The 17,078-nt window shown below is 44.1% G+C and overlaps 1 protein-coding gene and 1 long non-coding RNA gene across 5 annotated transcripts in view; one reads left to right on the top strand and one right to left on the bottom strand.

Annotated features, from left to right (window-relative positions):
- LOC120876389 (CXADR like membrane protein) overlaps positions 1 to 17,078 on the top strand; it is a 113,726-nt gene that overhangs the window by 81,721 nt on the left and 14,927 nt on the right. For all 4 annotated transcript variants that reach the window (XM_040258244.1, XM_040258240.1, XM_040258242.1 and 1 more), the window contains exons 2-4: positions 652 to 809; positions 14,211 to 14,412; positions 16,007 to 16,174. In XM_040258244.1, the coding sequence (XP_040114178.1) occupies positions 652 to 809; positions 14,211 to 14,412; positions 16,007 to 16,174 (528 nt within the window). The remainder of the gene's footprint in view (positions 1 to 651; positions 810 to 14,210; positions 14,413 to 16,006; positions 16,175 to 17,078) is intronic.
- Positions 1 to 17,078, bottom strand: part of LOC120876390 — a 66,636-nt gene that overhangs the window by 39,537 nt on the left and 10,021 nt on the right. The window lies entirely within an intron of this gene.

Below are 17,078 nucleotides of genomic sequence, written 5' to 3'. Positions count from 1 at the left end.
ATTGGACGGATGAAGGGGCAGGATCCAAATGTGGTAGCTTGGAATTTTGCTTTGAGTAGAAAGTGCTGCTTCCTGTTGTGCAGCCATATGATATGAAACTATGGAGAATGAAGATGGAAGCTGGGGGAGGAGGAGACTGTGTGTCCCTTGAGGGAGCAGGGGCTGCCGCAAGAGCCCGCTTGTTCCTGCAGGCACGGCTGCACTTGCTGAGAGTTCTGTAAGGGCAGGCCGGACTTCAAGGCTCTGAGGAGTGAACCACATCTGGAGCCTGTGCTGGAAGGAGGCTAACCCTGTCCTCCTTGTTAGTTTCCATCCTTTCAGAAGCCTTTGTTAGTAGGGGAGAGAAAGATCAAAAAACAAAGTTGTTTTTAACTTGAGTGATTTCATTGTTTCTAAAAACCCTGGAGGGTAGGGAAGGTGGGCATTACCAGGAGTGTAATTTGGGGGGGGTATGGAAGATATGATGAATTCAGTTAATGGAGGAGCCAGTGTGAGACCAGGGACTTCCAGTACTTCTGGACCAGGCTTCCTCCAACACCTTGACATGCCTCTTGCCCACAGAAACGTCCAGTAATTATTAGCCTTAGTATTTGTTTCCTGCACCCCGTTTTCCAGTTTCTGCACGACTCATTGGAGGTTTTCCTCTTCCAGTTTCCTACTACGTTGGAACCTTGGGGACTCACACTGAGATCAAAAAAGTGGCAGAGGAGAAGGTTACTCTGCCCTGTCACCATCAGCTGGGGCTCCCAGAAAAAGACACCCTGGATATCGAATGGCTGCTCACTGATCGTGAAGGGAACCAAAAAGTGGTGAGTGTGCGTCTGACTGGAGTCTCGCTTCCTTTTCCCTTGTCCTCCCCCACCTTGCCTTAGTCCTGCATCTTTCTCATTGTGTAAGAAAGTTCTAGAATTGCTTTTTCATCTGGTTTAGAGTTGGAAGACTCTAGATACAATACTATAACAAGAAAGGGTACTGGGTTGTGAGGATAAGAGATTCTGTCTGGGGGCGAGCAAGAACTACAAGAATCTATCATTTTTCCAAGAAGGGAATCTACTTTTCCAAGGAGGGCATCTTTCCTATGAGGGGGACAAGGATCCAGTAGCTTGATCGCCTAGTCTAGTGGGCCAGAACCATACCTGTCCTGAGAAGTCTGCTCCTCTTCCTCCTCTGAAACCATCACCACCTGCTGGTGCTTAAACTTTGCATGGGCATGACTTCTGAACTCTACGATTGTGCAAAGTGATAAACAACATAGAATACAGAGAAATAAAGAGGAGATGAATGGAAACGGTTAAAACGTATAATTGGATGAGCAAAAGAACTGATACTGATTCTACAGCTGGAAAATAAAGGAGCTGGCCCTGGGTCTGCAGTGCTGAGATTTGGAAGGGTCACCAGGGTGGCCCATTGGTTTTCATAAGCTTCTGGCAGTATAAACCTAACCCTAACCCTAATTCTGTTTGGGGGCAAGCAAGAACTATAAGACTCTATCATTCGCCCAAGAAGAGAATCTACACTAATGGCATCTTTCCTATGAGAGGGACAAGGATGCAGTAGCTTGATCGCCTAGTCTAGTGGGCCAGAACCACATCTGGAAGACTCTTGAGAGTCTCTTGGACAGCAAGGAGATCCAACCAGTCCATCCTAAAGGAAATCAGTCCTAAGTATTCATTGGAAGGACTGATGCTGAAGCTGAAACTCTAATAATTTGGCCACCTGATGTGAAGAACTGACTTTTCTGAAAAGACTCTGATGCTGGGAAAGAGTGAGGGCAGGAGGAGAAGGGGATGACAGAGGATGAGATGGTTGGATAGCATCACTGACTTGATGGACATGAGTTTGAGTAAGCTCCGGGAGCTGGTAATGCGCAGGGAGTCCTGGTATGCTGCAGTCCATGGGGTTGCGAAGAGTCAGAAGCAACTGAGAAACTGAACTGAACCGGCGGTATAAACAAATTTGTCACACTCTGATCCTGATGACCTCCTGGCATGACATTCATTAGAGAATGAGAACTAGGTAACCTACTGTTACCATCCTTTCTGCCTTGGCTGCACTCAACGACTGTACCTTGGCTCAACCTAGGTTTTCTGGCATAACTATTCTTCAATAGCCTTTGGGTATGTTTGTGTGTGCTCACTCGTAGCTACTCTTTGTGACCCCATTGGACTGAAGCCCACCAGAATCCTCTGTCCATGAAGTGGGTTGCCATTTCTTACTCTAGGGGATCTTCCCAATCCAGAGATTGAATTAACAGCCTTTACCCACTGACCTTTTTTATTTCCCCAACATCACAGGCTGGCTTTTATTTTGTTGTATTTTTTTTTACACAAGTGTTTTATTTATTTATAGATTTTTAAACTTTTATATTATATTGGAGTACAGTTGATTAACAATGTGTTAGATTCAGGTGTACAATGAAGTGATTCAGTTATCCATACACATGTATCTATTCTTTTTCAAATTCTTTTCCCAATTAGGCTGTTTCAGACTATTGAGCAGAGTTCCCTATGCTATACAGTAGGTCCTTGATGGTTATCTGTTTTAAATATAACAGGGTGTACATGCCCATCCCAAACCCCCTAACTATTCCTCTCTCCACCCTTCCCCCTATTGACTTATTTTTAAAACTCTTTGTTGAAAGTTTTGTGGTTAAAAAAACAAACTACATCCTACGGAAGCTGATTTTAGACTTTCCTTCTTTTTCAGAACTTTACTTCTTTCCCTACTAAAAAGGATAAAGTTGTCCTTTCCTCTCCGATGTCTATGTTACTAATTTTATAAGGTGGTTTATGCAGAGGGAAGCTAAGGTTTTCACTGAAAATAAAATTCAAGATCACAGTTGGAATTGAACTTGCTTACAGAGCTGCCTACATCACCTTGTTATTTTGATACTGCTTGTCATTCTCTTCTCCTAGTGCACCATCTCGAGACTCAGTCTGTTCTCTCTAGTGCAAGGTCACCTTAACCTGAGCATGTTTATTCCAACAGTTTCATAAGCAGTCCCAGACCTGATACTCTCAGTTCTGAATGAAGTAAATAAGTGCCCATGTTCCTCTAATAAAAATCCAAGAATGACATTATTTATCTAACTATCACCCAAGTGGTTTCATTTAAACTAAAGGGAAAAAAAGTTACTTGGTTTTATAGCCAGGTGAATATAAGGATTGATTTAAAAGGGCTACTGAAGGACTTGCCTGGTGGTCCAATGGTTAAGACTCCCCCTTCCAATGCAGGGGCTTCGGGTTCAATCCCTGGTCCAGGAACTAAGGTGCTATGGGGTGCAGCCAAAAACTAAATAACATAAAGAAGGTCACTGATACAGCTTCTGTCCTCACCCTAATAAGCAGGCACAGTTCCCTACTTATCTTCAGTGAATGTTCTAAAGAAAGGATTGCCATTTATTCACTCATTCAGAAGGCATGATTTTTTTTTTTTTCCCCGAGCCATGTGGCATGAGGGATCTTAGTTCCTCCACCAAGGGTTGAACCCATGCTTCCTGCACTGGGAGCCTGAAATCTTAACCACTGAACCACCAAGGAAGTCCAGATGGCATGAATTTATTTTGCACTTACTGTATGCCATGGTAGGCACTGGGGTATAGCAGTATAGAAAAAATTAGAATCTCTGCCTTCTAGGAGCTTAGATAAAATGACATTTAATAATTTTTTTTTAATTTAAGTACAGAACAATAAATACCAGCTACAGGCCAGGCACAAATCTGTTTAGCACATATTGTCTTATTTAACTTACTGCTCATAACCGGGATTATCGGTACCATTTTACAGATAAGGAACTGAGGCATGTACAAACACAAAGTGAGAAAATTGCTTAAAGTCACCCATTTTTGAAATTGGGCACTCTGATATTGGTAGCTAAACTATTAACCACTAGCTGTGTTATCTTCATAAATAATTAGAAATTAGACAATTAGTGCTGCTATATTGGAAATAAGGAAAACATGGGGAGAAAAATTATTCCAGCAGATTAATTATGCAAAGACCCTGGTGCTGGAAAAAGCTTGGCACTATTTGAAGTTCTGAAAGATTAAAAATCAATTTATTTGGGACTTCCCTGTTGGTCCAGTGGCTAAGACTCTGCCCTCCCAAGGCAGGGGTCCCGGGTTCCATTCCTCGTCAGGGAACTAAATCCCACATGCTGCAACTAAAGATCCCCAGTGCCACAACTAAAGAAATTCTGCATGCTGAAACTAAGAACCTGAAGCAGCCACGTAAATAAATCAATATTTTATAAAAATTGATTTAGTTAAATTTAATAAATATTGGATTTCCAATATACACACACACTCTCTCATGAAGGAGCTACTTGAAGAGATACATATCGAGACTGAGATAAGCAGAATGTTCTAAAGGAAAGCAGAGGAGGAGCCGCTGGCTGGCTGAGAGTCCTTGGGGAGAGGTCGAGGTGTGCTTCTGGTAAGAAGGCACAGTTGATTTGAATGTCTATAGAAGGCACTGCCCTCAGGAAATCACAAGAGCAAAGACACAGGCGGGCCCATTCTGGGAACTTCTAAGCGGCTGATCCAAGTAGAGTGCAAGTTTCAGCTTGTGGGGTTGCAGGACCAGAAAATGAAAGGTCTTGTCTACCATACCAGGGAGCTGAGAATTCTTCTTATAATGTCATGGAGTTCTTGAAGGATTTTCAGAGTGAAAAGGGCATCTTTGCGTCTTAGAGCAAGCACTCTGGCACTCTGTGAGGCACACTGATTTAAAGAGGACTCAAGTAGAAGAATCAAGATTAGTTGAATAGTTTCCAGCTATACAATAAGGGCTTAAAGTACAGTCATGGGTGGCTGGGATGCCAAGCAATGGGTGAAGCTTCCTGAGCTGGTTAATTGCCAGGGTATTGGGAGTGAGAGTGAGGGAAACTGAGAAAGAATATACAGGAAGGGTTGGAACAGACGTGTTGCTTGTTTTTTTTTTCTTCCCATCACGCCTCTCAGCTTATGGGATCTTAGTTCCCCAACGAGGGATCAAACCTGTGCCCACTGCAGTGGAAGCTCAAAGTCCTAACCACTGAACTGCCAGGGAAGACCTGGATGAGGTACTTAAAATAGGCTGGCTAATGACCGAGATCCCAAGGTCAGCTTTGCGCTTTAATTTGAGCAGAAATGTTGCATCCCTCTTATCTAGGACCCTCAGATATGCAGGAAACATTTAAGGGTGGGTAGGCAGCCTCAGGAATATTTGAATTTCAGCCTAGACAGTAGGATCACTAGGATTCTGGAGCATTCCTCCTGGTTCTAGGATGGAAACTTGGTTGAATTTCCAAAGTAAGAGTGCTCAGAAGAGTCAGGAACTCACAACACACACTTTTTCCCTGCATTTTTCAGATGGAAAAATTAGGACAGAGATGCTCAATTTTCCATGCCAACTATCTTGGCCACTCTTTCATCCTTTCCCCTTTCTCTTTGGCTTTGAGCAAGAAAAATCTTGATCTAAAATACAGAGAGAAGGACTTACATCCATCTCCTTCAGGGCATTTCACAACTGCTACGTAGGACCTGGCGCAGCAGAGCAACTTCCAGAAGGTTGAGCTGATTCATCTGTTCCGTCTGAGTCCTAACGAATTGTCCTGCCTCGTCTCCCTAAAAACACATCCGGAGCAGGACACCAGGAATGTCATGAGACACAGTCCCACAACAGCTGTAATTCATATATTTAATCTGTTTGCAGAAGAGTTAGATTTATATTCACTGTTCTCCCATCACACTCCTATTGACCCTTGGCTTAGTCTCAGCATTACTTTTCTTAGAATTAAGAACAAAATAAAACAGAGAGGCACACAAGCATCTGATATTCAAGGTATGTCTGGGGGAAAAAAAAAAAAAGCCAAATTGCAAGGCTGTAGCTGAACCCCAACCCTGTCAAAAGTGTTTTGAAATTCTCATATGAAATAAGGGTCATTTAATTATATTAAGATTATTTTGAAGTTGTATACACTCGGCTTTCCAAAGATGTTAAATATTTACCTGCAGTTATCTCTTTTTTCTTCATTTAATATTAGGACAGGAACTTCCCCAGTAGTCCAATGGTTAAGAATCAATGCTCCCACTGCAGGGGGCATGGGTTCAAGCCCCAGTTGTGGAAGATCCCATATGTTGCAGGATGTGGTCAAATATATATTTGTGCTCAGTCGCTTCAGTCATGTCTGACTCTTTGTGACCCTATGGACTGTAGCCCACCAGGCTCCTCAGTCCATGAAATTCTCCAGGCAAGAACACTGGAGTGGGTTGCCATACTCTCCTCCAGGGGATCTTCCTGACCCAGGGATCGAACCCGAGTCTCCTGTGGCTCCTGCATTGCAGGTGGATTCTTTACTGCTGAGCCACTCGGGAAGCCTATATGTCATATATATATATGACATATATATGACGGGAACTAGAGGAAAGGGAGGGAAAAGCAATACACCAGAAAAGCCCATATACACAGAAGGTGACCCTCATGCTTGATCTTAAGACCTGTAGAGGTGGTGTTTAGATGAAAATGAAAGGCATTTCAGGAGAAAACTTTATGATCCAAGACAAAGACACATCAGAGGACACTGTTCAGAAGCACAGGACTCGAGTTTGGGGATTAGGCTATTCAGAGATCCGAGGGCAGGGGCCAAAGCTGAGATGTGGTTCAGGCGGCACTGGCCTTAGGGGCCACGTTCAGAGGGTCAAGCCATGGACCACAGCTTGAAATAGACCACAGGTGAGGGAACCAGTGGAGGTTTTTAGCCAGGGGAGCTTCCCTATACAAATGAATAGAACGCATGGGCTGAAAAACTTGGAAACCTTAGGGGCTTCCTAGAACCCAGAATCCATCTGATAAAAATGATCGTAAGGGCTTCCTATCCCATTCCCCCCAAAACCCTGTGAAGTAGCTTGTCCCCATGTGACAGCTGAGAACCTTGGGGATTAGCCAAGTTCATTAGCTGAACCAAGGCACGCAGCAAGTGGAGGAGCTCCCTTTTGAGTACAGAAGACTACTGACTTCCCAGCCAGCTCTCTCCATCACTGTCCCTGGTATAGCTGTTTTTCAAAATTAGGACTTAGTAGTGGATCATAAGGAATCAGATTTTTTTTCTTTTTAAACTTTTGCTTACGCTGGGTCTTCATGGCTGCGTGCAGGCTTTCTCTAGTTGAGGTGATCGGGGGTTACTCTTTGTCGTGATGCATGGGCCTCTCATTGTGGTGGCTTCTCTGTTGTGGCGCACAGGCTTAGTTGCTCCCAGACCTGTGGAATCTTCCCGGACTGGGGATCGAACCCATGTCCCTTGCATTGGCAGGCAGATTCTTAACCACCGGTGGGGTTAGTCGCTGAGTTGTATCCAAATCTTGCGACCCCATGGACTGTAGCCCACCAGGCCCCTCTGTCCATGGGGTTTCCCAGGCAAGAATACTGGAGTGGGTTGCCATTTCCTTCTCCAGGGGATCTTCCCGACCCAGGGACTGAACCTGTGTCTCCTGCATTGCAGGTAGATTCTTTACCATCTGAACCACCAGGGAAGCCCAATTTGTGCAATAAATCTAAATGATCATTGTCAGAAGGAACTCTGCCCTTGCTCAAAAGCTGTCTTTTAAATTTAAATCTTGTTGTAAGCCTGGGAGGTCGGTAAGGTAAGGATTGTTACAATAGTTCTTTCAATGCGTGAGGAAAATTAGACCTCTCTGTCTCTAGAAAACTTGGATTCTAAACCTTTCAGACTTTCAACAGTGAAGGCTTTGCCCAAGATGGATTTCAGAGTTCAGATGTGAACCCAAGCTTCCCAGAGTTAAAGCCCTCTGCCCCTCCCCCATGGCTTGCAGCTTCTTTGGAAAAGAATGTAGGCATTCAAGATAAAACCTCTGCCTGGGAGTAAAATACTGGACCTTTGATGGAAATCATGCAGTTCCTATACTTTCCAAAATGTTCCTCAGCTTGAAGACAGTGTTCAGGAGACCCCTCCCCTAGGGGGTAAGTTGTGGGGTGGGGGTGGAAGTTTTCAAGCCGGGGTGGGGAGACAGCCTCTACTGCAGTGAGAATGCGAATTACCTCTCCTGTAGGCAGGTTCCCTGCCCCAGTGCCCCATGGCCTCCTCCAGGCCTGCGGTCACCCTGAGTTCACCAGTGACTCACTGAGTCTCTAGTCACAGGCCCAGCCTTACCCATGGATGACAACTCCTCTTCCTCCTACCCTCTCTTCACTCTCCTAAAATTCTCTAACTGGCCATGCTTGCCAACTTGCTTTATGTTTTTTTTGGCTGTGCTGCTTGGCTTGCAAGATCTTAGTTCCCCAAGCAGGGATCAAACCCATGTCTTCTGTGGTGGAAACTTGGAGTCTTAACCTCTGGACCGCCAGGGAGTTCTCCCAGTTTGCTTTAAAAAGTCTTTGCAGAGTTCGCCTCAGCCTTAGGGAGAAGCTGGATGGTGCTCTCCTAATGAAGCTGTCCCAATTCCCCCGCCCCCCTCATTCCAACAAGGAGCAGTCCCACGCGCTGTTCTCAGTAGCCTTTCAGGTTCTCTAATGTAGAAACTCAGCACGTTGAACCTGCAGACCACACCCTAAGGGAGGCAGCTGTTGGAGGACAGGGAATGCACTGAAACAGGAAACAGCCTTCAGGGGATCTAATTCCCTTTACTGTCATACTGAAGTGAATTTCTCCCTGCCTGAGCCTGAAAACCTGCCCCTTCCCTGTAATATACCATAGGGAAGCGTCTCCTGAACATCAGCTTTATGCTTAGAGTCCAAGGTTTTGGGAGATGAATTAGGGTCTAATTTTCCTCGTGTATTAACTCCTGTAGAAATAGAAATTACCTTGTGGAATGCTGATAGTGATGCCAAGTTTCCTATCCATTGGATGCAGATGGTTCCTGTTTATAGAGATGCAAATGAACTTTGTCCAAAGGAGTATGTAAATCTCTTTAGTCCAATTCTCCTTTGAACTTGTTGGTGACTGCTTTCTGGTTCCATCATGAATGAATGAGTTAAACTTTTTGATATGTGTTTATTCTCTTTGTATATGAGCATCATGATTTTACCTTTAAAAAAAAAAAAAAGAAAAAGTTGTCCTTTAAAACTGTTGTTGTTGTTTAGTCACTAAGGTGTTATTGACTCTTTTGCGACCTCAAGGACTGTAGCCGGCCAGGCTCCTCTGTTCATGGGATTCTCCAGGCAAGAAAACTGGAGTGGGTTGCCATTTCCTTCTCCAGGGGATTTTCCCGACCCAGGGATTGAACCAGCATCTCCCACATTGTGGGCAAATTCTTTACTGCTGAGGCACCAGGGGAAACTAGGGCAGGAAAAATCATCTTTTTCCCTCTACTCACCTAAGTGTTCAGGGTGGGGCACTGTCAGTTAGATTGAAAAAAGGCAGGTTAACAAGAAAAAAGGAAACAGTATTGTGTAAATAACACCTGGGCATACCCAGTGATGAGTAACTCAAAGAGGTGGTTAGAACTAGGGCTCTGTATATTTACCTAATTTAGTAGGGGAAGGGAGGAATAGAAAGGGCACTTATGGAAGAGCAAATGGACACTTAGAAGAACAGACGGGAGATATGCTGGTTTGTAACATAGTCTGAGTGAGATGTCCACTTCTGCTCTCCCAGAAGGGAAGATTAGAGTTGCCCTGGGAAAGGGGATTTAGGGACACAGATTCTTTGGGGAGGCTCTGCTTTTAGGCAAATAAAGGATTTCAGGAACTCAAGTGCCTTCAGCTGAAATTAATCCTTAAGCATATGCGAAGTGACGTATTTGGGGGTGGCATGTCCTGGTCCCAAAAATTATAAAACTCATTTCTTTGTATTGTTATCATCTCTAGAATAGTGCCAAGTGAAGAGTATGTTTCAATTAGTGTTTAGTAAATAAAAGATTGCAGGGTTGCAAAACTGGACAACAGACATACATAAAATCAGTATGAGGCTTCCCTGGTGGCTCAGTGGTAAAGAATCCACCTGCAAATGCAGGAGATATGGGTTTGACCCCTGGGCTGGAAAGATCCCATATGCTGAGGAGCAACTAAGCTTGTGTGCCACGACTACTGAGCCTGTGCTCTAGAGCCCGAGAGCCACAGCTACTGAAGGCTGAGCATCCTACAGGCCAGGCTCTGCATCAAGAGAAGGCATTCACAATGAGAAGCAACTAGAGGGCAGCCCTCACTCTCCACAGCTAGAGTTAAAGCCCACGTAGCAACAAAGGCCCAGCACAGGCAAAACTAAATAAACAGTATACTTATTTTTAAATTAAGTAAATAAATGAAATCAGAATGGCCTGAAGGATCTCCCAGACAATGCCCAGGATTACAGAAAGGGGATCCAGCAAACTGTCTGCCCAACATCTTGACTTTCACAACTTTTCCTCACGTAAAAATGGTACCAAGACATGCTATGGATGACAGCAGGGACCATTCTAAGCTAGTGTCATATCAGGGAAGGTTTCGTAAGGAGCCTTAACATTAACTTGGGGTTTAAAATAATGAATAGGGATTATCTGGGGCTTCCCAGGGGGCTCAGCGGTAAAGAATTTGCCTGCCAAGCAGGAGACGTGGGGAAGATCCCCTGGAGGAGAGAATGGCATCCCACTCCAGTATTCTTGCCCAGAGAATCCCCATGGACAGAAGAGCTTTGGGGGCTATAGTCCAAGGGGTTACAAAGAGTTGGAGACGACTGAGTGACTAAACAACAACAAAAAGCTTATTAATACATTATTATGTAGGGTAGTTTGGAGAGGACAGACATCTATAGTGGCCAGACAGCTGGAAGTATAAAAATGGAGCTCAAAAATGTGTTGGTGTCTGGACTTCCCTGTGGTCCAGTGGCTAAAGCTCCATGCTCCCAATATAGGGGGCCCAGATTCAACCCCTAATCAGGGAACTGGGTCCCACATGCCACAGCTGAGTGTTCACATGCTGCAACTAAGACCTGGTACAACCAAATAAATAAATAAAAATACATGTTAAAAAAAATGTGTTAGTGATAGAGATAAGGATGTCAGAATTATCACAATAGTTGTATTGGTTGAAGTGAGGGGACAAAATCAAATACTGAAAACATTTTAAGTCATATTATCTATTACCTTAATTTTCTCTTATTTGATTCTCCAGCATTTTGTCCCTCAAAAGACTGTGAGGCCCTCGGGGTAGGAACTATGTCTTATTCATGATTGTTTTCCAGAGCCTGGCAAAGTACCTGATGTGGGCACTCAGTAAATATTTGGTGAAGAAAAAGAACATACAGAGAAAGGAGAAAACACTTCTTTTTCAGAGATGTGGTAAGGGCAAAATGGATGAGGCTGAAACGTTCTAATATAATGGTGAGAGAATTTATGGCCATTTTATTGGATGGCTCCTGGTCTTTTCAGGAAGGCATTTCCTGAGCTGCAGAGAGTCACGTGATTAACAACAGGGTTCAGGGATTAGAGTGAAACAGTTTGGAACAGCTGAAGCCAGAAATGTGCTTAGGGGACTCCCATGTGCTTGCTTTTTTTTTTTTTTTTTTTTAGTGCTGTTCCATGTGTCTGGAATGCTCCCTCTGGCAATCTTTGCCCCGCCTCTCTCATCTCGTACTTGGCCTACTCATCTTTCAAAGCCTAACTCAAATGCCACTGACTTTTCTGGGAACATTCTTGATACTATTTCAAGTTAATCATTCCTTTTTCTATGTGTATACTTCTCTCCTTGTTAATCCCACTAGATTATAAATTACTTGAAGATCAGAAGAGAGTTTTACTTCATCTGAATAGCCTCCTCCTGACCTGGTGGGGAGCAGTCATTCCATAAATGTTCGCTGATGTTTAAATCAAGTACGTTTAGGAATATGATTGCTAAGTGGCAGCAAGGGCATAACTGAAGTTATCAGTCTTGGAAGACAAGATCAGCATGGTTTTTGTGATTAGTAGGAGGTGATGGGGACTTCCCTGGTAATACACTGGTTAAGACTTCGTGCTGTCAATGCAAGGGGCATGGGTTTGATCCCTGGTTAGAGGCCTAAGATCCCACATGGTGCACAGATTGGGCTAAAAAAAAACAAAACAGCAAAAAAACAAGCCAGGAGGTGATGGATAACAGAACCAGGAAAAGTTTCAAGAACTACAGGTCATGATGCTGTGTGCTTCTTCGCTCAGTCGTGTCCGACTCTTGTAAGCCCGTGGACTGTAGCCTGCCAGGTTCCTCTGTCCATGGGATTCTCCAGGCAAGAATACTGGAGTGGGTTGCCATTTCCTTCTCCAGGGGAAATCCCGACGCAGGAATTCAACCCAGGTCTCCTGAATTGCAGGCAGACTCTTTACTGACTGAGCTACAAGGGAAGCCCTCATACAGATCATGATGCAGGCAGATGAAAATTCAAGAAAAATCATGATTATTTTTTTCTGTTGGGGAAATCTCAACTTTGGTCTCCCTAGCAGTGAAAACAATGACATGAAGCACATGTGTATTTTATGGAAGGAAAAGACACAGTTTCCTCCCACCTAGCTTACTCTTGCTAATTCACAGTGAAGTCAAAAAGAAGGAAAGTCACCAATGATTCCCTCAGTATCAGACCTGGATTGTAACATTAACTTCTATTCCTTAACTTCAGCTGGACTCTGAACTTTCATAAAGGCAAAACACATCTTATTGTTTCACATTTTCTCCCTCATTTCCAAACTTTCTGGAAGAGCAGTTTATGAGCAGTGAAATGAATGCGGGTGGGGAAAGGAGAGGTAACCGTGGTAACCAGAACAGTGAACAGGATGGCTTCAGATGGCCACGTTCAAACCCTGGTTCTGCTACCTGCCTGTGAAATGGGGACAGATAACGCTCGCTTGGAAACACTGTGTGAGAAATATACTAGACGTAAAAGCACTTAGCGCAAGGAGTATCTGAACCTTGACCAGATCATGTGCAAGTAGGAAATGCAAAGTGAGGAGGAAAGGTACGCGGGCGGGGGGCGGGGGAGGGGGGCGGTAAGACTTCTCCCCTCCCTAGCTTCCGGTCTCTCCTTTTCCCTCAGAGTCTAACTCTGGAGACCATTCTGTGCATTTTCTTCTTTCCTGGCCTCAACTGTGAGAACTAGAGTCTGTAATTCAAATTTAAAATCCCTTACTGCACAAGGAACTATACTCAGTATTTTGTAATAACCTATAGGGAAATCTGAAGGAGATTTTTTGTATATAATATATATTATATATAAGCCCACATTATATATATTTATTAAGTTATATAAATATATATTTTATATATATAAAATATGGGCTTCCCAGGTGGTGCTAGTGGTAAAAAACCTGCCTGCCGATGCAGGAGACATAAGAGACCTGGGTTTGATCCCTGGGTCGGGAAGACCCGCCTGGAGCAGGGCATGGCAACCCACTCCAGTACTCTTGCCTGGAGAATCCCCATGGACAGAGGAGCCTGGAGGGCTACAGTCTATAGCGTCACACAGAGTCGAACATGACTGAAGCGACTGAACACACACACACAGTTCAGTTCAGTTCAGTCGTTCAGTCGCTCAGTCGTGTCCGACTCTTTGCGACCCCATGAATTGCAGCACGCCAGGCCTCCCTGTCCATCACCATCTCCCGGAGTTCACTCAGACTCACGTTCATCGAGTCCGTGATGCCATCCAGCCATCTCATCCTCTGTCGTCCCCTTCTCCTCTTGCCCCCAATCCTTCCCAGCATCAGAGTCTTTTCCAATGAGTCAACTCTTCTCATGAGGTGGCCAAAGTACTGGAGTTTCAGCTTTAGCATCATTCCTTCCAAAGAAATCCCAGGGCTGATCTCCTTCAGAATGGACACTTATATATAAAAAATATATATATTATTATATATATAATATCACTGAATATATATTATATAAATCTATATATTAAATTTATATATTATATAAAATCACTGTGCTGTACTACCTGAAACTAACATGATATTGTAAATGAACTATACTTCAATAGAAAAAATACATATGAAATTTTAAAAATAAAATTCCTTACCTCTAAAATGGAAAGGTTCTGAGCATTGAATGGAACAATTACTACTTTATAGTTCAAAGGCTACACAAATATGAGGGGCTGTTATTCTCAGGAGAAGGAAGGCCTAGACAAACACAGTGTATTTAATTTTGTCTAGAGCACAGGTCTCCCGCAGTCAGCCCCAGGCACGACTGCTCTGCTCCACTTCCTTTCCTCATCTTGCCCGCAGCAGGAGGGGAGGCTGAGAGCCACACAGTGTGACTCTGCCTCTGTCTGTCCCACAGGTGATTACTTACTCCAGCCATCACGTCTACAATAACTTGACTGAGGAACAGAGGGGCCGAGTGGCCTTCGCTTCCAATTTCCTGGCAGGAGATGCCTCCCTGCAGATTGAGCCTCTGAAGCCCAGTGATGAGGGCCGGTACACCTGCAAGGTGAAGAATTCAGGGCGCTATGTGTGGAGCTACGTCATCTTAAAAGTTTTAGGTAAGACAGAGTGCCCCAGTAAGTACCTGTATCTTATTAATAAGGGATGGGCAAATGTATCACAGTAGTACAAAACATCTTCAATACTTCGTACTTTTTAAAAATAATTTTCTTTGTTTATTTTTGGCTGTGCTGGGTCTTCGTTGCTCTGTGGATTTTTCTACAGTTGCAGCGAATAGGGGCTACTCTCTAGTTTCGGTGTGTGGCCTTCTCGTTGCAGTGGCTTCTTCTGCTCTAGGGCACGGACTCTAGGGCGCGAGGGCTTAAGTACTTGCAGCTCTTGGGTTCTGAGCGCAGGCTCAGTAGTTGTGGCTTGTTGATCCAAGGCATGTGGGATCTTCCCGGATCAGGTGAAGCCATGCCTCTTGCATTGTTAGGAGGATTCTTTGCCACTGAACCACCAGGGAAGCCCCCAATATATCATATTGTACAGACATCACCTAGTCCAGTTCCCTGGGGAAAAGCATGTATGCTTTGTATTTTAGCCATAATGAAAGAAGAGAATCAGTTTTCCATAGTAGCTCATGGTGCTGTGCTTAGTCATTCAGTTGTACCTGATTCTTTGTGACCCCACGCACTGTAACCCGCCAGGCTCCTCTGTCCTTGGGATTTTTCAGGCAAGAATACTGGAGTGGGTTGCCATTTCCTCCTCCAGAGGATCTTCCTGACCCAGGAATTAAACCTACATCTCCTGTGTCTCCTGTGTTGCAGGCAGATTCTTTATCCGCTGAGCCATTGAGGTAGCTCATTACGAAAGTTAAATGTCCTCTCTAGTTTAAGTAGTATCCTCATGGTGAAACAAATCTCTCAGATCTGATTCAAATCCATTTCTTTGTTTTGTGACACAGCAAGAGTTCCTAACAACTTCTTAATTGCTTCCAAGTTCATGAACTTTTGTCCCTGTTTCAGTGTTAATCAAATCACACTGGCACTTTCCTGGTGGTCCAGTGGTTAAGACTTCTTGCTCCCATTGCAGGGGCCTGACTTTGATCCCTGGTCAGGGAACTAAATCCTATGTGCCACAGCTAAGACCCAGCACAGCCAAATATATAAATATTTTTTTTAAATAAAGGAAAATCACACTCAACTTTTCTAAAATTTCCAATTATAAAAGGTTTTTGGGAATTCTCCATTAGTCCAGTGGTTAGGACCCTGAGCATCCACTGCAGGGGGCACAGGTTCAATCCTGGTCAGGGAACTAAGATCCCACAAGCCTGGCAGCATGGACCCCCTCCCCCAAATAATACAGATTCCTGGGCCCTCAGTGAGTCCCACCGAGTCCAAGTAGGGCCCCAGGAATTAGGAAAAAAGACCAAAACATTTTTTTCTTTGAGAAGTGATGAGGGAGTTTCTGAGGCAACCTCTCTAAATTACATCAGCACCATTGCAAACAGCTGGAATTGGGTGTGTATGTGTGCAGGGGATGGAAGTGGGTATATTTTGGGGAGTGAGATGTAAAGCATGGTGAGGTAACAAAGGACTATTAAATCCACACTCAAAAGTTGACCATATGAGGAAAAACAAGTCAACAGGATATTGTTCACCAGTGTCAGGGGATCTTTGACTTCTTTTTCCTTTTTTTTTTTTTTGCTAGTGAGACCATCAAAGCCCAAGTGTGAATTGGAAGGAGAACTGACAGAAGGAAGTGACCTGACTTTGCAGTGTGAGTCATCCTCTGGCACAGAGCCCATTGTGTATTCCTGGCAGCGAGTCCAGGAGAAGGGGGGAGAGGATGAACGTCTACCTCCCAAATCTAAGATTGGTAAGTCATCTTTTTTACTGGTCCATGGAGACAACAGGACAGTCAGTCCTCTCTCAGTGAATTCTGAATCTGGTTTTGTGAACACCTCACAAGGATCTTGAATACACTGCTGAACCTCACTGTTTCTATTTTTCACACCTAACTGGGAACAGAAAAATATGTCTTTTCTTTCCCTAAATGGCAAAAATAAAAGTGGTAAGGAGATTAGGAATAAATGTACTCTATAAACCTATTCTAATTATTGTGTTTCAGTTCAGTTCTGTCACTCAGTCGCGTCCAACTCTTTGCGACCCCATGAATTGCAGCATGCCAGGCCTCCCTGTCCATCACCAACTCCCAGAGGTCACTCAGACTCACATCCATTGAGTCAGTGATGCCATCCAGCCATCTCACCCTCTGTCGTCCCTTTCTCCTCCTGCCCCCAATCCCTCCCAGCATCAGGGTCTTTTCCAGTGAGTCAACTCTGAGCATGAGTTGGCCAAAGCACTGGAGTTTCAGCTTCAGCATCAGTCCTTCCAATGAACACCCAGGACTGATCTCCTTTAGGATGGACTGATTGGACCTCCTTGCAGTCTAAGGGACTCTCAAGAGTCTTCTCCAGCACCACAGTTCAAAAGCATCCATTCTTCAGCACTCAGCCTTCTTCACAGTCCAACTCTCATATCCATACATGACCACTGGAAAAACCATAGCCTTGACTAGATGGACCTTTGTTGGCAAAGTAATGTCTCTGCTTTTGAATGCTATCTAGGTTGATCATAAGTTTCCTTCAAAGGTGTAAGTGTCTTTTAATTTCATGACTGCAATCACCATCTGCAGTGATTTTGGAGCCCCCAAAAATAAAGTCTGACACTATTTCTACTGTTTTCCCATCTATTTCCCATGAAGTGATGGGATCAGATGC

Source organism: Oryx dammah, unplaced genomic scaffold (genome assembly GCF_014754425.2).
Source record: "Oryx dammah isolate SB20612 unplaced genomic scaffold, SCBI_Odam_1.1 HiC_scaffold_17, whole genome shotgun sequence".
NCBI classification, from domain to species: Eukaryota; Metazoa; Chordata; class Mammalia; order Artiodactyla; family Bovidae; genus Oryx; species Oryx dammah.
This window is presented reverse-complemented; position numbering and strand designations above follow the sequence as displayed.